Here is a 25,859-nt window from a genome sequence, read left to right as displayed (position 1 = left end):
CACTTATTCTTCGTAGTTTAATACCTTTCCATAACAACAATTTGGTACTTAATAATTTAGATTATATTAATTAATTAGGAGTAAAAAGATCATTTTCCCTGTGGATTCGACCCTACTTCCCTATCTACTTAGTTAGAGGATTAAGGTAATACTTTTGATTAGGTGATACGACTTTAGCCTGTCAAAAATTGGCGCAGTTGCCAGGGAAACGGTTATATTTTTATTTCTTATTGTTTTTGTAGTCTATATTATTTTCCTTCGTCCCGGAGAACATAAGTTCTTTGGGACAGTTCTCATATTTGCTGTCTAGTTCTTTGTTTATGCCCAGGTGTTCCAGATCAGGCTACATTCCATTCGATCTTGAGATCGAGCGCTCTTTCCATAGGCAAAAGAATTTATACAAGCAAATACTGGCGAGTTCTGGTGGTGAAGTCCCTAGAGACCCTTCATCTGATTCCAGCGATCCAGACACCTCTTCAGAATCAGAGTCAGAGATGGGAGAAATTCCACCTAAAAAGCTCAGCGACTATTCTCAGCCATCTTTGGCGCATTTTCCCCACCTTTCTCCTACGCCAGATCTCGAGGGAGTTCAATTCGAGATCAAGCCCCAGTTCATTACGATGATAGAAAGGAAGCAATTTATTGGAGCTAAGGGTGAAGACCCAAATCTACACATTGCCGACTACTGTCAATATTGTAACACTATAAGGCAAGCTGGGGTCACGCAAGACCAAATAAGGGAGATTCTCTTCCCTTTCTCTTTATATGGAAAAGCTAAACTGTGGTTTAATGGTTTAAATAGAACTGCACTTGGCATTACTAATTGGGAGACTCTTGTTTTGAATTTTTATAACAAGTATTACCCTGCAGAGAAGACAGCTCTATTGAGAAGCGCAATACAGAATTTCGCCCAAGAGCCAGATGAAGCACTATATGAGGCTTGGGAGAGATTTAAGGACCTGCAGAGAGAGTGCCCCCATCATAACTTAGCACAGTGGCAGTTGATACAAGCTTTCTACAATGGGATCGGAAATTCTTCTAGAGCAATTTTAGATTCTGCAGCTAATAGGAGGTTCATGAACCTCAATGTTGATGATGCAGGTCAGGTTATCGAAGACATGGCGATCCATAATTCCCAATATGGGAATCCTAGAGGTTTTGCAAACAAAGGAAAACACCACGTCGACCCTGTATCCTTTATGCAATCTCAACTAACCTCTATTTGTCAGAAATTGGATAATCTTACTACTGCTAATTTTAAAATAGCTAATGTTTCTGCAATTGATACTAATACTAATGATGCTTTCTGTGAAAATTGTGGAATTGTAGGTCATTGGGAACATGAGTGTAGGAGTTCCATGGAGCAGGTTAATGCTTTTCAGTCCATCAAGCAAAATAACCCATACTCCAACACCTATAATCCTGGGTATCGGAACCACCCTTATCTTTCCTACAAGAGTACTAATGTGCAAAATCCCACACCTCCACCTCCACAACAACCACAACAACTAGCACCACCACCACCGCAGAAATATTACCATCCCAATACTGGCCAGAAAAACCAACCACAAACTCCTTCGCCACCTTCTGACCCAGCTTTATCAGAAATTAGAGCGATGTTAACTAGTATGCAGAAGCATATGGAGAGTAGAGACTCAAAAATTGACTCGATTATAGCCCACAATAAGGTCATAGATACTCAAATTGCTCAGTTAGCCGCTGCTCTTCAGGTTCGCCCACAAGGAACCCTACCATCGCAACCAGTACAACCCTCAGAGCAGGCGTTCGCAATTACCCTTCGAAGTGGTTCACACTATGATGGGCCTCCTATGCCTAAAGAGGATGAACCTGTTTTAACGAAAATTGCTAATCCTGATTCCTTTATCCCAAAGGATACTAATCCTAGCCCTGTAGGGCTAAAGGGTAGTACTAATATTTCTGATGTTACTTTGCAGGGTAAAACACCAGGGAAGGTTGTATCTCAAGACAAGAGTAATGACGTTCAACAACCAATTATCAAGCTACCATTCCCAAATCGACACTTGAAGACTAAAGTGGATAAGCAGTTTGGTAAGTTCCTGGAGATGGTGAAGGATTTGCAGGTAACAATTCCCTTTACAGAATTAATTACACAGATACCTGCATATGCAAAATTCATGAAGGAAATATTGACGAGGAAAAGGTCCATTAGTGAGGTAGAGACTGTCGCTTTTACTGCTGAATGTAGTGCCGTACTACAAAATAAATCTCCACCCAAACTAAAAGACCCCGGTAGTTTTTCTATCCCTTGTCATATTGGCAATCTAATGATTGATAATGCATTGTGTGATTTAGGTGCTAGTGTTAGTGTCATGCCATTATCTGTATGTTTAAAACTAAAAATGGGTAAAATAAAGTCTACTAATATTACTCTTCAAATGGCTGATCGTTCTTCTAAATACCCCATCGGGATTCTAGAAGACGTCCCGGTTAGAGTAGGTAAATTTTATATACCTGTTGATTTCGTTGTTCTTGATATGGCTGAGGATCTGCGTACCCCAATTATCTTGGGTAGACCTTTCCTTAATACTGCTGGAGCAATTATAGATGTAAAATGTGGTAAATTGACACTATCAGTTGGGGATGACAAAATTGTTTTTAATTTGAATAATACCCCTAAAAGCCCTATGTTAGAGGAGAAGTGTTTTAAAATTGATGTGGTTGAAAATTGCTCTAATGAGCCCCAAGCTCTTGTTAAAGATCCCTTGGAGGCGGTATCGCGTGTTGCATCTTCTACAGGTACAACTAACCGATGGAAAGAGGAGGTGGACGCAATAGAGAGAGCCTTATACTGTGAAGGCCTTGGTTTTGAAGATGAGAAGGTGGAGACAGGTGCTCAAGTGGCGGAAACCGAGCTTATGTCGAGAGTCCCGCCAGACCACGTTGTGATAGCTCAACCAAGTGACAAATTGAGACAACCAACGGTCAAAAAGGGGTCTCAACCGAACAATAGCAAAGTACCGTCAGTCCAAGCCAATGAGAACCCACCCGATAGGGTGAATTGGCTCCTTACCGGGCGTGTTAGAAAGTTAAGTCGCGGATTAAAGATCGCTCAATCGGGTGAGGAACCACCCAACCAGGCAAGAGGCCAAGGGGCTTAGCTTCTTAACTAGAACATGGTAAGAGGGTCGTGCGTGACCTAGATAAACCAGCACTTTGCCGGAGGGAACCCGTATTTCTTGCTTCCTAGACTAGTTTCCCCTTTTTCTTATTTTTATTTTTTCTAGAGAGGTGAGAAGAGTGATATTTTACCATTTATAAGTGTTATTGTACAGGTATGAATTTGACAGGTAAAAAGACTTAGAAAAATTTGATGAAGAAAAGAAATCGGAGAAAACATGAAATTCCAGGGCTTGGTACAGGCCCGATTGGGCGAGGCTCGCCCGATCGGGCGCGCAAGTGAAGCAAAAATTGGAGAAAAATTCGCCCGATCGGGCGCGCAAGCAAGGCTGATTTCGGAGCTATTTTCGCCCGATCGGGCGAATCTTGCCCGATCGGGCGCATTTTTGTGGAAAATCGAGTGAAGGAAAAGATATATCGGGCGCGCCATCAGCCACGACCCCCTTTAACTTCTTTTCTTTTCTTTCTTTCCTCACTTTCTCCTTATTTCATCTTCTTCATCTTACTTTCTCTCTCTAAAACCTCCATTTTCAAACCTTCAACTCACACTTCAATCCTAGATCTCCTCCAATTCTTCCATCCAAACTCAAAAATTCTTACATTTTCCAACTCCTCTCATCTTCCTCTACAATCTACACTAAATTTTCATCACTTTCTCTCAATTTTCACTCGAACCCTAAGAGAGAGAAAGCTTCAATTCCTACTATTCTACAAAGAAAATGGCATCAAAAAGGTCTAGAATGCAAAGGGGTGAAGGATCGAGGCCACAAGCACCTAGCATTGACCCGGAGTTGCAAATTCCGGGGTGGGAGAGGGTGGTCATCACCACCCAGGAGCAAAGGCAAAGGATGCTCAACCTCATCTCACGGCAGGTAATTCCTACCCGTTTTATTCATCATCCTACGCTTTCTAGACTAGGAATTGATAAACATGTTGAAAAATTATTCAAAGGAATTGGCATGGGTGGTTTGCTCAAATTACATTATGATACTTATGATTATTTAACCTTAGAATTCATTTCTAGTTTTAATGTCATACAATCAAATGCTTTAATTTCTCATGTTCAATTTCGATTGTTTAATAATGATATTAGATTGTCTTTGAAAGATTTTGGAAAATTGTTTGATTTGAAAGCCGATAGACCAATTGAACCACCCCAAGACAACATTACTTTTGTCTACCACGCCCTAACGGGGAATCCTAACTTGAACCTCCAACATGCCAAGGGCACTTGGATTCAACATCCCGTGCCAAAGCTTTGGCAACGGTTTGTTGGCCTTACCATCTTTGGGAGGCATGAACCGCAAATACCTTAGTTGGACCCCTAGCGGTGATGGTAAGGTAGCCGGCCCAACCTTAATGGATGCACCCTACTTAGGAGGGCTTAATTGGATAAATGTGATAGGGGGTGAGACTTGGTGGGTGATTCATAGAGAGTCGGGTAGAAGGGACAATGCTTTCACCTTACCTAACCCGGCCATAACCAAATTTGAGAAGGGTCTTCCCTCCTATACCTTTGAATTAGGAGACTAAGGAGAGGCCCAACCACACCACCAAGCACCTCCCTCACCACCACAACATTTCTACCAACCATCACCCCAACACTACACACATAACATTCCCACTTCCTCAACCAACTACAACATCGACCCTAACGCCCCATATGACTTTTCGGCTTTTAGAAGCCAATTGGACCGGATAGAGAGTGGGCAAGGGAGGATGGAGGGTATGGCTAGGAACTTGGACACTAGGGTAGGAGCCCTAGATGCTAGGGTTGGGGTGGTGGAGAGGAACTTAGGGTGGGGTTTATACCCCATGTATGACGGTTATGCCCGTCGGGGGGCTATTCCCCCCGAATCACTTGTTCCCGATTGGTTCCAATATCCCCAAGGGGGATACACGGACCCAAATTCCTACGGTACCTATGTGGACTATTCATCGGTCCATGGATATAGGACCGATGCTCCTTTTGGTGGGCTTGGGGGGAATGTGGACCCTAACTATTTTGCAGGTGGTTCGGGTTATGGTGGTGGTGGTGGTTCGAGCCATGGAGGGGCCGATCCTAGCCATGGTGGTAGCAGCTATTCGAGGATGGATGAGGATGAGGAGTAGGTTACACTCCCAAGTCAATGAGGGCATTGCTTGATTTGGCTTGGGGGGGTAATCTTTCGCTTGGTAACTCTCTTTCCTTTCTCTCTATTTATTTGCTTTCTAGTGTAGTTTTTATTTGCTTTCTAGTTTAGTTTTATTGCTTTCCTTATATGAGAAACAAAAAAAAAATTGAAATAAAAAAAATCAAAAAAAAAAATACGAACCAATGAATTGTAAATCATGCTTCCCTGTGCCCCATACTTGAGAAAAATTGTTTTGATTCTTGGTATTTGATTTTGAGCATTGTGGATTTGTTGATCATGATTTGAAGTTTAATCACTTGGATTCCTAAACTTGCGTCAATTTTGTCCAACTACTTGTGAATATAGTGCTTGACTAGTTGATTTGGTTAGGAATGTGTGTTAGTTCCTGGTATGTCAATGAATTTGAGTATTGGTTTGCAACTATAAGTAGTGTTTCATGACTCAATATTATGCACATGTGGAGGACGAAGGCATTTGTTCTTTTAGGTAGCCTTCAGATTTATTTAGATACATTTGTTCCCTTCTTGCTACCCATGTTGTTGCCTTAACTTTTTATTGTTTTTAGCCACATTACAAGCCATGTTTGCCCCATTGGTTACTAGTCCCAAGCTTGGCTTGGGGGAGCTATTAGTGAGTGAGGTGAGGGAGTTTGTAGTGTGCACATTATTTGCACAATTTGGGTGGGTTTGAGAAGTATTTTGTTCTTGATCATATTTTTGTTTTGATGAGTTTAAAAGTTGAATATCCTTGGAAAAATAAAAGTGTGATGAAAAAAAAAAGAAGTTCAAGAAAAAAAAAAGTGAGAAATATGTTGAAAAAAAAAAAAGAAAGTGAACTTCTAAAAAAAAAAAAGAGAGAGAAAAAAAAGTGCAAAAAGAAAAAAAGTGTTTAATGTTCAAATGTTCTAAGTGAAGGTTGATCAAAAGAAAAGAAAAAAAAAGTTGAGTTTCAATGAAAATATTTCAAGTTTGAGTTCAAAGTTTGTTATTCACTCTAGTTCCATTTTATCATATTTTTATGAGTGATATTGTAAGAGTTGGGATTGTTTATATTGTTTGGAGTATTTTTGGTGGATTGTTGTTGGAGTTGGTTATGTTGGAGATGTGTATGATCATTATTTTTGATCATGGGTTTATTAGGATTTGGCTCCCTTAATGCATAGCTTTTCTCTCACATATTTCCCTAAATTTATCCTACCCTTTACCCTAGCCTTACATTACAAGCTTTAAAGACCTTCCGACCTTGTGCATAGAGTTGTGTAAATGTGAAAGTGTTGTTTATCAATGCAAGTTATGACTTGACATATTCCGAGTCGACTAATAGGTTGAGTGTATGTCTTTTTAAACACACGAGTGAGTGAGTTTGGGAGGGCATTGTTCACATAAAGGGGTTGGGACGGAGAGCGATCGAATACATCTTTTACTCGCCACATATATGAGAGTTGAGTGTGTGAGCACTAGTCTTGAATTCTATATGCTCTTGTGGTTTGCTCTACTTGACAATTGTTGGGGAGGAAGGGTGATTAGATGAATAAGATTGGTTGATTTTGAAGCATGTTCACTTGATTTGCCTTGAATCGTTTGTGCTTGATTTTTATATTGGGGTGAGGCACGTTTTATTGTTCATTAATGAGCTCTTTGCTTAGGGACAAGCAAAGGTTTGGCTTGGGGGAGTTTGATATGTCTATTTTATATAGTATTTTACCCCCGTCCCTTGGTCATAATTAGTAGTGTTTTTGGCTCTTTAGAGCCACTTTTATTACTAATATGTGTTTTCTAGTGTTTTCGTAGTTTTGGTTGAGTTTTGTAGGGAATTGCACCTTTGGAGCATTTTCCCGGGATTTTATGAAGCAACTACGAGCATTGGAGGAGCATGACCGTCGTTGAAGCCCAAGGCCGGCTAGAGCCATCGAGCCGGTGATTAAGGGCTCGGCATTTGGAATACCGAGGTTTGGACCGAGTATTCAAGACCCGAAGAGGAGATCCGGATTGGCCGAGGAGTCGAGCCCAATCGCAAGTCCAAAACCTCGAGGAGCCACAAGGGCCCGATCGGGCAAGCATAGCCCCGATCGGGCAAGGCAAGGCAAGGCACCAAGCCTCGTGTGCTAGGCGCGCCCGATCGTGCGAGGCCTAGCACGATCGGGCGAGGTGCGCAGCAAGGAGCACGAGCATAAAGGCGCGCCCGATCGGGCGCGTGTTTCTGAGGAGCTGAGATGTTGAGGCACTTAGTTTCTAATTAGGATCGTTAATTATTTTCGTTTAAGGACGTTTAGGATTGTAATTTTATGACTTACTCTTTCCCTTTTACTTTCTCTCTCTACTTAGTATTTTCTCTCTCTAGACTTTTCTCTCAACTTTTCCCTTGTTCCTTGATTACTTTGTAATTCCGCCGTCTTGGTACGATTTCTACCTTAATTAATTTCAGTAACTTCTTCCTTTCAATTCTTCATGTCTTGTTTAATTGCTTTGCTTAGTTTAGATTTAATTATGTCTGAGTAGTTTACTTTCTAGGGTTTGTGGGGATCCATGAATAATATGAAGGGGTAATTTATTGTTGTTAATTATCAATGTTAGATTAGTTTCATATTGATTGATTTAATGCTCTGTGACTAGATTTGCGCAGATCTTTTATGCATGAGTTTGACAATATTAATTCAAGATTCGAGAGATGAGAATTGATGTTTAGGTCTAGTGTCAATAGGCAGATTAATTTATAAATGGTTAAGTCGAGATTCGAGAGATGAGATTTAATACCGGTAGATTAATCATGTGATCGTAATACATAGCGAGAGCCCTTTATGATCTGGTTAATTGTTGTATTGATGATTGACGATTATTGATTATTGGTATTGCATGATATTATCTTCCTGAATCGTTTTAACGCTTCACAATCATGGCTTGTGAAAGTATAGCAATATTGAATTGATGAATCGAGCAAATGTTAATTTAATATTATAGGCTAATTTCATTGAGACTTAGATCTAATAAATTGCGAGAGCCTGTTAGATCCATGTTATCTATGCAATGTTAATAGTTGATTATTATGCTTTACCCCGGAGTATTATTTATTGGTGAACCTATACCCTAGTCTTCTTTATTATTGATCTTCCCCTTACACTTATTCTTCGTAGTTTAATACCTTTCCATAACAACAATTTGGTACTTAATAATTTAGATTATATTAATTAATTAGGAGTAAAAAGATCAGTTTCCCTGTGGATTCGACCCTACTTCCCTATCTACTTAGTTAGAGGATTTAGGTAATACTTTTGATTAGGTGATACGACTTTAGCCTGTCAACTTCACCTGTCGGAGTAAATGCCTTGCCGGAGAAGCCACCCGCTGACCAGTCAGACCCAGCCATCACCGGAATAGTCGGACCCAACCACCGTCTTCCCCAGCTCCCTCCCTGCTTTAAATTTCCATCGGAATTCCCCTTCCTCTTCTCCTTTACTTATTCCCTTTCCTGCCGGACGTCGACTTCACTGAAACCACCTCCCTCGCCACCATCACCAATTCGCCACAATTTCACACCTCCAATACCATTGCAAAGGTCATTCACCATTTCTCACAGTCGTATATTCGTATAATACCCAACTCCACACGCTACCAACCACCAAAATCGACAACGAACCTCACCAGCGGTGCCGCTCCACCATTCATTCAGCCCAACAACAATTCCGACAGCCACCGATTCAAACAAAAATAGCGCCCAAAATAGCCCCTTCGAACCACCACAAATACTAAACCACAATCCATCGGCTCAGTGCGAAGGGGGGTTTCGCCGGTTTTGGTGGGGCAGGGTTGCGACGGCTTGGGTTAGGCTGTTGGCAGTGGGGGACAGGTAGTGCAAGTGGTGGGTTGGGGCTGGGTTAGGGTGTTTAGAGTTTTTTTTTTAAAAAAAAAAATGTTTTTTTCCCTTTGTTTTATTATTAAAGAAAAAAAACAAAAATTTTACCTGTTGAAACGGTTGTAGGTAGAAAGGCTCATTTTGAGATTATGAGGTATAAAGATGGGATTATTTCCAGAATACGCAAAGGTGAGATTGTTTTAAGAAGATACTAGGTTAGATCCCGTGCCATGCACGGTGATCTTTAGTTAAATATATAGTTATATAGTATTGATTGAGAAGTATTACTGTACTCAGTATAATCATAAATTAGTCGAGAAATAATAAAAGTATGAAATATGTTAATTTGGTATTTGCAATTTTAATTGTAGCTTCCAATACACAACTAAAACAAAAGTAGGCAAAAAATCTGAGCAACATCTTTTCTTATTGTAAGATTATTTTAAAATTTTGATTTTTGGTATATAATTGATTATTTTTTTAGAAAGATTTGTGAATAAATCTTTTATTTTAAATATAATAATTACTACATGTTAATATGGAATATGTAAAAAAAAATAATAATAAAAAATAAATAATATGATTTTTGTAAGTGATTTGTTTCCTTAATTGAAATATTTTTTTTTTAGTAAAAAGAAAAAAAATAACTAAGGACACACCAGGAGATGACACGTGTCATTGTTGGTGTGTCTTTTAGTATATAGTATTGATGCCAAAGGTGGGATTATTAGTTTCGATTTTTCCTTTTGTTTTTAATATCACATACAACCCCACTTTGTGAAGCCCCAATTATATTTCATAATAAAATTGGGGATGGCAATGGATTGGAGGTGGGTCAAGTGATGTTTTATCTGCCTCCATCCACCAACGATCCATCCATCACCTAATTTACCTTTATCCACATCTGATCCATCCTTCACCTAATTTACAACCTTCATCTGCATCCGATCTACCCATCATCCATGGATGAATCGGGTGAAATAATATATAAATAAAATTTTGCACTTCCATTATTAAAATGAAGTTTTGAAAAAAAAGTGACTAATTAATTAAAACTTTGATACATCTTTCTAATACTTGTTTTTTTTAAACAAGTTAAAACAATATGTCAATTTCTAACATTTCAAATAATAAAATTATTAAATTATTATTTTCATTTTTTTATATATAAATTTAACGGGTGGATGAATGGGTCGGGTGATGGGTTGGATGTATCATCACCCAAATCCGACCCAATCGATCCGTCGACCGACTCATCCATCATCCATCTGTCACTCGCTTAAGTTTGAGTTTTCATTCATATACTTGGATTGGGTGGATGGTTATCTATCGGGTTTGGAAGATATTGCCACCCATGCATAAAACCATACTCTCTACCCCTCTTCTCTTTAAAATAAAAGTATTGTTCTTCATTTCCACTTAATATGGATTGCGTAGATATAATAGCTGAGTAAGATATGTGAAAAAACGGAGGTAGTAGTAGAAATAAAGCGGAGTGTTAAATGGGATATTTTAACTGGAGAAGTGGTGAATATATTGATGAAATGTGAATGTACATTTACATGATTTCATATATATATCCATAAGCAAGACTATGGTACTATGATTTCTCATATGTAGACATATGAGTTCACTAGCTTTTGTATGTATTTGAGCATAGTATAATCAAATCAATTGGTTAATGAGCATTTACATTAGACTTATTTCTAGAAATTAATTTTGGCACACTCTTAATTGACTTTGGCAGTTTGGCACACCTCTATATGAGAAGAACATAGAAAATTGTGCTCTCACAAAGGTCTGCCAAAATCAATTTTGGTGTGCCAAAATCATTTCCCCTAAGAAAGTAACATTCACTACTAGTTGATAAATTCATGCTAATTTTAGGATGTGTTCTGTTGACCTTATTTCACTTATTTCATTTTTAATAAGTTTAGATAAGTTCAGTTAAGTTCAGATAAATTTAGATAAATTTAGTTCAAATTTAATAAGTTCTGATAAAGGTTTATAAGTCAAAACTAAAATAAGGTTTAATAAGTTTTTGATAAAAATTAAGATAAGTTCAAATAAGTAAAAATCAGATGAATAGAACACAACTTTACTCCGCTATCCATTAATTTGAAAGTTACCTGAATACCCATTGCTCAAAGCTACTCGCTATCGCTCAACCATTACATCAAACCTTTTTTTTTTTTTTAAAACCACCAAACTTCTTGGATACACTTCGCCTTGGTACTATTGGAATAGAACCGTTCAATCACAAAAATAAAAGTAAAAAAAAAAAAAACACACTAATAAAAAAAGGGACCGTTTCCCGCCGTCACTCTTTCCCACCACTTCACTAGTACGATTACCGTTCACATTCCCCATTTCAGTGACATCAATTCCGATTTTTGAAACCCTAATTTCTCTCCTCTTTATTGTCGAAAATGCAGCTTCGCTCTAATCGTGTACTGGAGGAGCCCACAATCGACGGTATAATTCTTCTCCTTTTTTATGGAATTATCGAAATTTCCTGTTGTTTGTGGTTGATTTTATTTTTTTGTTGGTGCAAATTTTTGAAAATTTACCGATGATTTTGATTGTTGTTTTTTTATGAACTTCTGTAATTGATTAATTGAATTGGGTATAAATTTGAGTGTTTGATGTAGATTGAGAGAGTGAAAGGAGTTTGTTTATTCAGAAATCATTTTTTTTTATGTAATTTGTAATTGCGTCCATGAATGATGTTCGTAATCATACTTCATCTGTTTCATTTTTGTTGATACATAATATTGTCAGTACATAATTTAAAATATAAATGTGTTCAATTATTTTTAAGCAAAACAAGATTTTGAAAAGTTTTTTAAAGTATATAAAATTAATTTGTTAAAAATCTTCCAAGCTTGTTGGTGAGCCTCTCGTGTTGAGCTTGAAAAACTTTATCCCGAGCTTGGGTGATTCGTCTGCTAGCTAGGTTCGTTGTCATCCCTAATGGGGGGAGTGGGAGTTTATATTTTAGCATGTTATATTGATATTATTATTTGTAGATGATTTGCTACAGTGGCATGCTAGAATACAGGATGTTTTCCTTGTTGAATCTTGTAATTGGGAAACCAACAGTTATGGACTAATATTCTGCCCATTTATGACGATGAAAAGGATTCTGCTTTAATTCAATTTAGGTTATGGTTGTAGTTGAAAGCAAGAATGTATGCATCATTGATATGATTATTTGTTCCTTTCAGTTCAAGATGATGGCAACGAGATAGTAGATTTGAGTGAGCCTTCACTCCTGTCAGATATTGATTACGTTGGCATAGTAGACGATGACAATGAATTGGATGATAGTGAGTTTGACGATAGTGAATTGGATGATAGTGAATTGGATGACGCATATGAAAGAAATACAAAAAAGGTCAATAAAAAAAAGGAAAAAATGCTCAAGGAAAGAGAAAACGAGAAATGAAGAGCCCAGTGCTGAATTAGTGAACACAATTGAGCCAGGAGCTCAAACTTTTGAGGGTGTTAGTGGCTTTGAGTTTGTTGATGTAAATAAGATGAAAAGCCAAATGATACAAAAGAAGAACGGGGACTTGAGGAAAACATTTATGTATGATATATGGGAAGCAGAACATAGAAAATGGACTGATTATTATATGACTGCTGATGTTGATTTGGATCAGCAGAACGAGGTGATTGATGAAATGCATGAGGAACCCTCGGAGCTAGTTGGGCAGTTGTTGCGGTTTCAGAAGGAGTGGCTGACTTGGGCGCTGAAACAAGAAGAATCTGTGACTAGAGGGGGAATTCTTGCAGATGAGATGGGAATGGGAAAAACTGTCCAGGCAATCGCACTTGTGCTTGCTAAACGAGAACTCCGCCGAGCCAATAACGGAGCTGATAAATTGTTGTCGCCTGGGTCATCTTCTGCGCCACCTGAAATTACTTGTACCCTTATTATCTGTCCCGCCTCTGCTTTAAATCAGTGGAAAAGGGAGATTGAGCGATTTACTGTAGAGGGAAGTACAAAAGTGCTATGTTATCAAGGGTCTAAGAGAGCAAAGAATGCTCTACAATTTTCAGAGTATGATTTTATAATCACCACTTATAACACAATAGAGGCTGATTATCGCAAAGTGTTACCGCCCAAGCAGAGTTGTAAATGGTGTGGTAAGTTATTTCATGAGCGGAGAATGGCTGTTCATCTCAAATATTATTGTGGGCCTAATGCAAGAAGAACAGAGAAGCAGTCTAAGCAAGAGAAAAAGGGTAAAAAACTTCACTGGAAAGTGTTGAAAATTTCTACTGAAGATGATCATAAGAAGAGTGGTAAAGTGTATTATCCCTCAAAAGAATCCGGAAGTAAATCTGATGAGGAGGATCTTGACGATTTTGAGGCGAATGTTCGCAAGTCAGCTCTGCACTCTGTAAAGTGGGAGCGTATTGTATTGGATGAGGTTAGTATAACTTTCATATTTCTTAGTGTTGAAGGTCTCTAAGGTAGTATATCTTGCTAGAGTCTTGTGTTTTCTTGCAGTGAACACCAACCAGTTCTTCATATTATTATAATACAGGCTGTATTAGGTTATCTTTAGTTCAGTTGGTTGTTTATTGATTCGATCAGATATTTTTTTTTTCTTTTCTTCTTTTTATTTGTATGTGTTGTGATTTGATCTTATCTGTTCTGATTTTAGTTAAGGTTTTGTAATAGAATGGAAAATCAGATTGTAGAAATGAGGAAAAAGAGAATTTGAAGGGAAATGATATTATGATAGTATATTGTGATTAGATGCTATTGAATCATCAAATGTGGTTTATAGTCCCAGTCTTTTGGATGGCTAGACACTCCTAATTACGCGTACAATGCAATCAAATTAAATTAAATTACCAACAAATTTGCTTATACTCTTTCTCAAACTCCTCTGTATATAATAGTTCCCCTTCCTTTATCTCTTACTAGCTCCCTTCCTCCTCTCTAAGCTAACCATGAATTTTAAATTTCATATTCATGCTACCAGCATATGTGTATCTTTGTTTTCCATGTCCATTTGTTGGAAGTAGGGGGTTTTCCTAAATATAGTATTATGTTAAAATTTGCGTCGATGTATGTTTATATGCAAGAGTGTGCCTGCTACTTGAATTAGGCAAGTTTAGGAATGGCTTTTTGGTTGTCACTTTTCTTGAGGCAAATATAAATGCTAAACTGGAATGGAATTAGTATTGGGCACAACCCAAGACACATTATCTTTAGTTTCTGTTTTATAATGATGTTGTTTGCAGTCTATGGAGTAGTGTGGCTGTTAGAACAACGAGTTTCTTGGATGACTTGGGAGTATAAGCACTCTAAGTGAGCTGGAAAATGAAGCAAACCAGTTGTTGATGGTTAGTCGCTGAAAGTAAAAGTATACTGGGAATTGCCTTGGCAAGGCATAAATGTTATATCAGAGCACATTGTGTGATCATTACATCCTTACTACTGATTGATTTATTAAATCACTGAGTCTCTATCTATGGAGTTATGGAGAGAAAAACAGGGAGTTTGTGTAACAGAGAATATTGTAGGTTAGATTTGTGAAAGTGGATTTGACATTATAATGTATTCTAAGTATATATTTTTCTTCTGAGCTTTGGCTTTTTTTTTTTTCTTTTGGTCTCACTATATGTTCACTGAAGTGTTTTAATCTATTCTATTTTCACTTGTTGCCCAATAATCAGGCTCACTCCATCAAAGATAGACGTAGCAATACTGCCAGGGCAGTTCTTGCGTTGCAATCTTCTTACAAGTGGGCTTTGAGTGGTACTCCTCTTCAGAATCGTGTTGGAGAACTCTATTCACTGGTTGTCTACTCTATTTTCTGTCAAATGGCACATCTGTATATATTAATATATTATTACATACTTCCACCTCTGTCTAAATATTGCTACCTACTTGTTGGCGCATATTAAGAAATAAGAGAGAGATAGAGAGAAATATAATCAGGGAGCATATATTGAGGAGAGAGATAGAGAGAACACTTTGTAAAAATGGGTCTGTAGCAATAAATTTGAAATTTCCCAATTCGGGAAATCTAGCAATATTTAGAGAACAGAGGAAGTATAAGCTTCTTTTTGCCTGATTTGTTACGGTTTTTGTTTTAATAGTGCTGTATTAACTCCTTTCTGCATTGACATGCAGATCCGCTTTCTACAAATTGTTCCTTTTTCTTATTATTTGTGCAAGGATTGTGAGTGCAGAACACTTGATTACAGGTAATAAGATAACGTATGCTTTAAGATTTCTTTCTTCTGATCAAATTTTGTGCATATCTGCCTTTACTCTTTGATTTCCGGATGGGCCATTGGGGAATCATGTATTTAGAGAATGGGGGTGCTAAAATTGGTCATATTAATTATTTTTTACAACGCCCAATACCATATTCCTATTAAAAGCTCAAATTATTATAAATTCTGGATGGTGGGATTACTTTATTATCATCATTATTAATTCCTTGAAGGGTTCACCTAGACATTAATGACTGTTAAGTTCTAGGAGGAGAAGATGAAATACTAATATATACTTATCACTCTAATTGATCCTACTCTTGAATGTACTAAAAGAAGTTGTGCATATGCCAATTTATGAGTACAATTAAATAATGTGGATATCATTTTCTTACTTTATCTTCTTCTGTCCGATTGAATTACTTGCATATCTCTTCCCTAATTGAACTACTGAGCATAAATTGGGTATGTTTCAGTATGTTTGAAAAACCATGTTTTATTCTTGTACTCCCTCCGTCCCTTATTGATAGTCCCTTATGGCCTAATTTAAGTCCCAAAATGATAGTCCCATTTACTTTTTCCAACTAATAATAATATTATTATTATTATTATTATTATCATCATCATCATCATTTTTTACCATACTTCCCTCCAATTTGCAACTATATTTGTGCAAATTTAGCTTCCCTTTGTAAATTTTACATTTCCATATACTTTTATTACTTTGACTCTCTACTTTTTTGCATACCCCATGTAAATTTATCTTTACCAATGTACTTTTACTACTTCTTATTTAAGTTTTTTAAGTTTCTTAATTCCCGTGAAATTTCACCATAAGGGACTATCAATAAGGGACGGAAGGAGTAGTTTATAGTCATAGGAAATGATTATATATTGTAGGGGAATGAATGACTTTGTCAGTTATACCTTTTCTGCTTGTACTACAACAACTTTAACTTCTTATAATCAGGCGGTGTTTTCTTGCTTTGTTTTTCATTATACCACCTTCGTTATAATAGTTGTATCATTTTGACTAGACATGAATTCCAACAAACTACTTTGACCAGTGCTTTAATTATGTTTTTATAAAAATTATTAAAAATTGATATTTTGAAAATATATTTTGACTATAACTCAACACCAATTAAAATTATGAAATTTATTTTATACAAACACAGCCAAAGTTTTTATAAGAAAGTGTAAAAAGTCAAAATGATGCCACTTGAGTAATGGAGGAAGTATAATTTGATTTCTAAGCTAATATTCTATTTTCTTGTTCAGCTCTTCTGGCGAATGTAAAAGTTGCAGTCACAAATCCGTGAGGCATTTTTGCTGGTGGAACAAAGTATCCTACTTATTATATTCCTTTTCATCTTCCATTTTCCACTTTTCTGAAGTATTGTGGATGTCCACTATCTTCAAATCTTGTACTCGACATACTTATTTTCTGCTTTTGATATGCAAGAATGTGGCGACACCAATACAATTGCATGGAAATTCCGGAGATGGACAAAGAGCCATGTTTTTGCTGAAGAACAAAATTCTCAAGAGCATTTTGCTGAGACGTACTAAAATTGGCAGGGCTTCAGATCTTGCTCTTCCATCAAAGATTGTGAGTTCTTCCTTTACAAAGTTTAGAATTAGGATGATTCCTGTAATTTGTTCATTGTTAATCCTTGGGTTTTTTTTTTATCAATAGGTGTCGTTGAGGCGAGATTCTTTGGATATCAGAGAAGAAGACTATTATCACTCATTGTACAATGAAAGTCAAGCCCAATTTAACACGTGAGTGTATATCTTTACTTCAGTTGAGTCATTAGAACTGCTTAATAGATGGTTCTTCTGCTCCTTTATAATGATTTCTAGGCTTCTAATCATTCTTTTGTGCTGGTTAACCTTGAATTGTTTTAGAGTCTATTAACATTATCTTCTTTTCATTTATTAGGTTCAGATATATGTATAGTCATGGTTATTTCGTCCAAAATCACTATATTTAGGTTAATATCTTTTCATATTTCTATCACAGGCCTTGATGATTTATAGGTTTAAAGGAAAGTAGGAAAAAGCCAATATTGATCCTAACATGATAAAGTGTCTTGCTTGATCTCCAAATACAAGTAACAAATGTATTTTTGATGGTGCTTGAATAAAGAAACTAGGACATGTGCTTCCAAGGTTCTTGTGATTTTTCGTGGTAAGAGATGGGTAAATTTTTGGTTTGTGATATTCTACGTCACTATTAATGGGACATGGAGATATGTTTTTAACAGTCTTCTAGCTTAGTTAGAAGTCCTTTTTGGCTTATGTTAGCTGGGTGTTTAACATGCTTTAGACTTCCAGTAGGCATTTTGATTCTTCATATGTTAATAATTTGTTGATTAACAAGTAAAAATTTCCTTTGAACATGCTTATATCTCTTCCTCTTCCTTTGACACTCCCCCTCCCCCCCCCACCCACCTATTTGAGTTAAGCTAATTTAAAAATCCTTGATAAAGTTGTCTAATGTCTCAATTCAAGCTACCCTGAGTGAGACTGAAAGCCCTTCTAAATTTGACATTTTGGTGAGTGAAGCCTAAAAACATACCAAGTGAAGTTTTTTTATTTGTAAGTTGGCTGTCATTATCATGTTTTTGAATATTGTTGATGTTTTCAATGTGACCACATGTTTGTATCAGGTATTAGTTCATCTTTGTGGTATGTGAAGATCGTTCCACTTGATCAGGACTCCTAATTTTTGAGTTATTTTTTTGGACATATTTTGGATATTGGTTGTTATATGATCACTTTTTAGCTCTTTAATAAGGTATTTGAAACACAACCTTAACTACTTTACTGTGTGCAGTAATCATGGACAATGGAGCTAGCCAATTTGATTACATGTCTTAAAGATAAAATACTGTGAATTTTTGAGCTCCATTGGCAGTATTCTTAGTTAGTTACTTCATTGTGCACATTCTACCAATCTGGATTGTGTTTTGTATTATGTGCTTCTTCAAGCGCTTCATTTTGCTTCTGACTATTTACAAATTAAGATTTATTTATACTATACAGTAGTAATATTAAGTTTTCTGATCTCTTTTGTTTGCAGATATGTTAAGACAGGCACCCTGATGAATAATTATGCTCATATATTTGACTTACTTACGCGTTTGCGGCAGGTTTGTTTGTTTGTTTTGTAAAGCTAGTATATACTCCTTAGCAGCTCAGATCTTTTATTTTTTTATAATCCATATATCTATCAGATGATGGTGGATTGGGAGGCAGCACTGTGTAGGGGTGGGGATTATGAAGGCTTTATCAATCAATTCTGAAGGTTTTCGATGAATTTCAGATTTTCAAGCAAAATAGTCTACAAAAATTAAGGGTTAATACGACTTTAACATGAAAACAAGTTATGATCTTGATAAAAGATTGACTAAAAATCCCTTTGAATTAGGAATCATTAACTAATCTTACACAGTATCAGTGACTTTGATTCATCAAAGATTCATCAAAATCTAATTTCCACTCTAATTAAGGCCTCTTTATATAGGATTTCATTCATTATACATTAAGCTCTTTATAACCCATGCTACATCAATCAAGGTCTATGGAGGTAAAGGAGAAAGCTCCGGTCCACCTTATGTTATTTTAGTACCTGTTATTTAACTATTTAAATGGACTAATATACCATCTATGGCTACCTATTTAGTTTCCACTTTCCAGTTGTTAGTTCGTCAAAAGGTCTTATGTGTTAATTAATAACTCCGATCCATCTTTATTAGTGATCTAGCTTTTAGAGGTCAATTTTTAAAGTCCATGGCTCAGGGCACAAATATAAAATTTCCTTCCAACACTTCTGCATTTAATCAATTCTGATATAATTACATGTAATTGACTAGCATGAAGGGAGCGAGGGATGGGGGGAGGTAATATAGGTATGAGTATGACAATATTAGTTGGTTTGTGCTGATGTGGACTGTGGAGAGAAAGTGAATTTATCTAAGGTGAAAGGGAACCGGGGAAGGAAGTCAAAACATGCCCATATATTGATATTTTCTAAATGCTAAAGCAACCAGTTTCCAGTATCCTCCCAAGTTATCTTCTTCCTCATTTCTACAAGTCTGATTTTTCAGCTTGTAACAGTGCATCATAAATCTAGCATCCTGCTTGGTTTCTTTGCCCATAACTCTTTAGCCTAAGGCCAACAAAGCTGAGTTAGTGGTATAAGTAAGCGTTCCTTGGTTCTTATTTTGCTCTACTATATATCTCTGTCTATGTTACCTGTTGGCGGAATAGACTTTGCTGTCTCTCTTAGCCTCCTTAGTGAGTCCTTTTCTCATTGATGAACAACTTACCTTATGAATGTACTTAAAGCAGGCTTGCCCACTATTGGACTTAATTGCACTCCAAATACACGTAGCAAGTTCTTATTTCTGAATGGTTTTTGCTTTTTACCTAATATGTTCTATAAGAACTGCATTTGGTTTTTTCTTTATTTTTATCTATTTCGGTTTGCATGTAGAAAGCTATGTTTTAAGAAAGGAGAGAAGCAGCTTATATGTTGATGGTATGCACATAAAGCCTTAGCTAGTATCCTTCCTAGTTAAACTCAAAGCAAGTGCTCATCTGGAGCTGGTGGAATTTTTTGATAAAAAACAGGTTAGTAGGTTTAGCAGATGTCAAGCCAGTTCATTCTTGTCCCATTAGCCAGGCTGGTGTAAGAGTGCTGTATTGATTCTAGGTTTCACACATTTACTAAATATAATGAGATTGAAAGTGTTAAATGGAATGAGGCAGTGATTTTGTTTTGTGGAAGGATGAATGGGAAGCTATTACCATCATTTTGGGGGTAATATAGTTACCCACCACCCCCTTTGGTAATGCATTACCCTTAATAATATTCCCATCACCCTTTTCCTCTTTTCATTATCACTACTTTATCCTTGTACAATTGTACCACCCATATTCATCTTCACTTTCTTTATTTTTTCTTCATTACCTAATCAATGCATAGTCCCTATCCAACATGTTGTGAGTGGCACATGATATCTCAAAAACGGATGCATCTTCACTCTCTTTTGCTACCTGGTCAGCATCAAATTGAGCAACTTTACCTATTGTTTTGAAGCAATTGATATGGTAAATAAGAATAGACGGAGCCGCGGAGGTACATGATGCTACTGGCGTATCAGATAGGATTCTAGCTAGCTGCCAGTATTGCTGAGAATTATTGAAATCAGGAAATTAATTTTTATCTTTGTGAGAATATCTCAGACTCTTAGTAGACTTCATTGTATATAGTGTAATGGAGTTATGGAGTTTTTGTAATTAGATGAAATCTGATATTTGTTTTTTCTTCAATTGGTACAGGCGGTTGACCATCCATATCTTGTGGTATATTCTCGTGCCAATAGTTTAAGGAATGAAAGTGTGGTGGAAGATGACAATGGAGAACAAGCATGTGGCATTTGTCATGATCCAATTGAGGATCTTATGGTAAGATTTGATGATTTAAACTCTTGTTAGGTTAATAGCAACTATATCAAATTTAAGTCTTTCACTTTTCATTGGTCTGCGTGGTTACAGATAAATCACTCTCTTTTATCCAACATCTGCAAATTTAAATTTTGAGAAGTTGTAAATATGATATCTTCTTCTGGGAAACACAGTGATGTTAGATCTATGTCGTAGCTAGAGTATTTGAAACCTTTTGAACTAAATAATTACAGCTCTCACCAAGGATTTATTTGAGTGTGGGTTTGAAGCTTTGAGTTTGGATGTGTTTTTTTTTTTTTTTTCTTTGAATCTATGTTACTCGGACTCTTCATTTTACCTCAAGTACCCGTGTTGGACCCTCGACCCTCGGACATGGGTATGACACATGGACACTTCATTTTAGTTGAAAATCATAGAATTTTTTCACAAAATAGCCGAGTCGGACACTTGGACACGTACCCGTGTCGGACATGGGTACCCGAGTCCGAGTAACATAGCTTTGAATAGATAAGAATTTAGATTTTTGGGTTTAAGGAATAGGAAACGAATCACAGTAATCATACCTAAGGGCACTACATTTACAGATTTGATTTATAACAATGGCTGAAGACAACCCAGGACAACTGAAAGTTTAATTGGAGAAATCAAAGGTTTGATGTTTGTGAGTTTTATCTAGGTCATTGTTGGCATAGTTGTCATCATAAATAGAAGTGGAAGATGGGGTTTTCAGGTCAAATTCAGTTTGTGATTATTGGTTCAGGTCTTATCAAAGCTATCAAAATCAGGATTCTACTTTGAATCGGATTTGGCTCTCATAATCAAATCGTAGAATTGTAAATATCATATCCAAATTTTATAACTATGAATAGAAAATAATTGTCAACCCACTAAGTAACCAATAATTGACAACATATAACTTTGTAGGCATGTTTTAAACTTGTAAGATTTTGCTACTTAAGAGAACTATGAAAAGTTGGGTAGAATCGTAAATTGAATTGTATGGATATGCATGAATTGTAAAATTGTAAGATTATAAGATTTAAATTGGGATTTTAATAACTATGGGTCTTATTCAAATAATAAGACATTTGGTTCCATTTAGGTCATTTCAGGTCCATTGATATTTCTTTAAATAAAATCTGTGAACGGCATATTAAGTTCTGGCTTGGTAGGCCTGGCCTGGTCAATTTTAGCTTGAGAATTAATTTGGTCTGGTAATCAAAGTCTGAATTATACGAAGTATATGATTATGTGTAATGTAAATAAATGTTAATTTTCCTATGTTTGTTTACCTCGCATGCTTCTTATCCTACTAGACTTCTGCATCTCTCTCTCTCAAATCTTGTATTTATTTTGTTTGATGACAGGTTACATCATGTGGACACCGTTTTTGTAGAATTTGCCTCATTGAGTTTTCATCTTCCTTGGGGCAACCTTCATGCCCTTCTTGTTCGAAACCACTTACAGCTGATTTTACTTCAAATTCAAGCATTGGAGACCAGAGATCAAAGACGTCAGTTAGTGGGTTTAAAAGCTCAAGCATCATGAACAGGATCCATCTGGATGATTTTCAGACAAGCACAAAGATTGATGCATTGGTATGGAACTTTTTTAGTCACTCTAAGGCATTGATTGGTAGGGTGAAATGGTTTTACATGGAATGCGGTGTTGTGAGAAATACTATATATTTGTTATATGTGTAATTGATACATTCTTCATTACTGGGCATAAAAAATTGTAGAAGTATAGATATCTCCTTTAATAAAATATTTCATTTACCCATTGTGTTATCTTAGGGTCTTGCATATTTCAGTGGTGGTGTTGGGAGAGGGGAATTGGAATTGGTTATGATCTTGCGCTTGATATATGTGACATGTATCTATCTGCTTTTTTATTGGTGGGGCATCATTTGGTTGCTATCTTACGACAAATGAGTGAGTTGGTTCATTATAGATAAAGCTGCAATATTTGTGGATGGTGTTTCTTTAAAGTAAAGGGAAAATGGTATCATTCTTACTATCTTACTCAAATCATGTTGTAATGCCTTTACATGCACTTAATTTTCATCATTGTTTTTATTATTATGTCGTGGGAACAAAATCAATATTACCCCCCCCCCCCCCCCGGTATTTTAATAAGTGTTGCGCTTTGACCGGCACCTAGTTTTAGGCAATTTAATTAACTTAAGTAAAATAAGAGGTGAGTAGGGTATTTGGAGTATTAAAAAATTGTAAAAGAAAGGTAGTGGGGTTAATAATTTATTAGAAAGTAATGAATGTGAGAGGAAAGAAATACTCCCTTCGTCCCATATTATAGTTCTTGTTTTCCTATTTTGGAGATCCAAAATGTTGTTCTTGTTTCTATTTTTGGATATTATGTAAAGCATAAAGATCACTATACCCTCATTTTTTAACTTTATTCACTGAGCTTCCTAATTTACCCTTAAATTATCCACTTGCCGTGTACTTTTTTCCACTTTCTCTCTCTAACTTTTGTCTATAATTGTACTTTTCATGTTTTTGTTTTTGAATTATCCACTTGTCTTACTTTTGTCTAGCTTTTTTCCACTTTTAATGTACTTCATCCACTTTTTCTTCCCATTTCTTGAATTCTGTGAAAAAACACAAACATGAATTATATTTTGGGATTATGAGAGGAGAGAGATATAATATTAAAATGTAGTTTTTTTGCCAAAAAAGAAAGTGTAACACTTATTAAAACACAGCCGCATTTGGTAAGTGTAACAATTATTAAAACACGGAGGGAGAAAGTGTCTTTATTAGAGATGGCAATGGGTCAGATCTGGTTTGTAACGAATCCGGACAAGATCTAGACCCACACCTGCATTATTGGAGGTGAATCTAGACCCGACCCAAATCCATCAATTTTAACTCAAATATAAAGAAGAGATATTGGTTGATCTGCGAGTATGTTAACAGTGGGAGGGTGCAGCAAAATTTTATCTGTTATCTGTCGTGATTTAAGCCCTCAGTTTGCCTATAAAAGACAGTAGAATATCTGTTATCTAGCCACTATTAATATCTCATTGTCTCACTGGTCAAGTGTTTGCCCTCCTGTTTATTCTTCCCTGAATTGTGTTATGGTATCAGTTTTAGTCAAATGAGAACTATGATTATACTCCTCATATTTCTTAGTCAAGAGTTGCTTGTTGCCCTTTTAACCTTTTCTTTAATGTGGATCAACTATCAGCTATTACTCTTATCTTCCTTTGCTGTAAAGGAGGATCAAGGATTCTTTTGTCAAAATGTCAAATGGCAAAATTTTTTAAGTATTTAACTGCTGCTTCTGTGAATTGTATTCACTGTGTATTTACACTGTTTATAAATCTTTCTTCTAAAATTATATCTTTGCTGATTTCACTTTTGGACGTCATTGACCTAGAGGGAGGAAATCAGATTTATGATTGAAAGAGATGGTTCTGCAAAAGGGATTGTCTTTAGCCAGTTCACGTCTTTTTTGGATTTGATCATTTATTCTTTGAAAAAGGTAAATGTTCCAGAGTTGCACATCTCATTTTTTGTTAACAAAAATGTTAAATTTTTGCTATTGGTAGCTATTTATTGACGCAGTTGATTAATGATTTCTCAGTCTGGCATAACTTGTGTCCTACTGGATGGATCTATGACTATCACTGCCAGAGACAATGCAATTAAACGATTCCATGAGGACCCTGAATGCAGAATTTTCCTCATTAGTTTGAAGGCTGGAGGTGTTGCACTCAACCTTACTGTGGCTTCACATGTAAGCAGTTATATTATAGTCTAAATTACCTCTTTCTTTTCTTTCTTTTATTTTTATTATTTTTTTTTTTTTTTTTTTTGGGTCTACATTGTTATTTTTCATTAGTAACAGTTTCAGTTGTCCAAAATTATACTTCATAATAGGTTTTCTTGATGGATCCTTGGTGGAATCCAGCAACAGAGCGACAAGCCATGGATAGGATACACAGAATTGGGCAGTATAAGCCGATAAGGTCTTTCATTTACTTGTTCTTATGTCCTAGTTTATGGACTTTATGAGATGCCTGACAATGGAAATGTTTATCCCTAGGTTAATTATTTTTGCTATTGTTCATGCAGAATTGTGAGATTCGTAATAGAGAATACCATAGAGGAAAGAATATTGAAGCTGCAAGAGAAGAAGGAACTAGTTTTCGAAGGGTGAGTTATATCTGTAATTACTTAAAAACAGGAGGGGGAAGCATGAAATTCTAATTACTTGATTCTACTGTGCAGGACTGTTGGAGGATCTTCAGCTGCTCTGGCTAAGTTAACTGAAGCGGACTTGAAGTTTCTTTTTCTCACTTGACAAAAATGGAATTGGGGTGAAAGTAGTAGTGCTACTCTTGGAAAATGCATTACATGAAAGCTTCCAAGCTGTATATGTATTGAATCGACTTTCTACTTGGGGCTGTGTATAGTAGTCAAAACTATGTATTAAAGACTTAAAAAGTTAAAAGTACATTATGCTGTACAGGTTTATGTAGATTTGCAAATTAGCATATGCTAATTTCCTATGAAACATGCACTTTTGAATGACTTTGATGTGGATCTTGACAACTTTTGAATGGTTGGAAGGTTTTGACGACGATTTTGATGATCGAAAATTGAATGGTGGATTTAAGAGGCAATGATTTCCTAGTTTGATCCTAGGGTATACTAATTGAATGTCAACGATTATAGTTGGAAATTTTTGAATAAGATTCTCCCATACCCTTTAGTTTGCTTATTGATGTTGTAGATGAGGTTTATGGGAATGATTAGTGTTTGATCTAACTTGAGCTTGAACTAGTTTTTAAAATTCTTGTTTGAGCTTAGCTAGTCAAGAGTTTGGTTTGTTCGAGTTATGTTCATGAACATGCCCATTGTATTTTACAATTTTAAACATGAGCTCAAACAAACATAAATTGGTTTGATTGTTAACATTACCTCTAAAAAGTAATACGAAGTATATATTGAATTTTGGAAATTTTGC

General features: G+C 36.2%; 1 protein-coding gene and 1 non-coding gene across 2 annotated transcripts; one reads left to right on the top strand and one right to left on the bottom strand.

The window, feature by feature from the left end:
- Positions 1–881: 881 nt before the first annotated feature.
- On the bottom strand, positions 882–988 carry LOC145621758 (small nucleolar RNA R71). The gene has a single exon (XR_014108557.1). It is a non-coding gene; the product is annotated as a small nucleolar RNA R71 (small nucleolar RNA).
- A 10,398-nt stretch (positions 989–11,386) lies between these two features.
- Positions 11,387–25,481, top strand: LOC145619311 (DNA repair protein RAD16-like). The gene is made up of 15 exons (XM_081673980.1): positions 11,387–11,618; positions 12,371–13,582; positions 14,841–14,963; positions 15,301–15,374; positions 16,668–16,731; positions 16,852–16,998; positions 17,086–17,171; positions 18,475–18,544; positions 20,739–20,864; positions 22,232–22,462; positions 24,267–24,371; positions 24,474–24,626; positions 24,770–24,858; positions 24,965–25,045; positions 25,121–25,481. The coding sequence occupies exons 2-15, from the start codon at positions 12,452–12,454 to the stop codon at positions 25,191–25,193; spliced, it is 2,553 nt and encodes an 850-aa protein (XP_081530106.1). The 5' UTR covers positions 11,387–11,618; positions 12,371–12,451; the 3' UTR covers positions 25,194–25,481.
- The last annotated feature ends 378 nt before the right edge of the window (positions 25,482–25,859 follow it).

Source organism: Chenopodium album, chromosome 27 (assembly GCF_948465745.1).
Source record: "Chenopodium album chromosome 27, dcCheAlbu1.1, whole genome shotgun sequence".
NCBI classification, from domain to species: Eukaryota; Viridiplantae; Streptophyta; class Magnoliopsida; order Caryophyllales; family Amaranthaceae; genus Chenopodium; species Chenopodium album.
The sequence above is the reverse complement of the archived record's forward strand: the minus strand, read 5'-3'. Positions and strand labels throughout refer to the sequence as shown.

Bases quoted from the DNA above. Each gene is read 5' to 3' on its own strand.
- LOC145619311 (XM_081673980.1), top strand. From the start codon at position 12,452: ATGACAATGAATTGGATGATAGTGAGTTTGACGATAGTGAATTGGATG. The intron at 24,627-24,769 runs GTAAGCAGTTAT...ACTTCATAATAG, and splicing joins ACCTTACTGTGGCTTCACAT to GTTTTCTTGATGGATCCTTG. The intron at 25,046-25,120 runs GTGAGTTATATC...TCTACTGTGCAG, and splicing joins AAGGAACTAGTTTTCGAAGG to GACTGTTGGAGGATCTTCAG.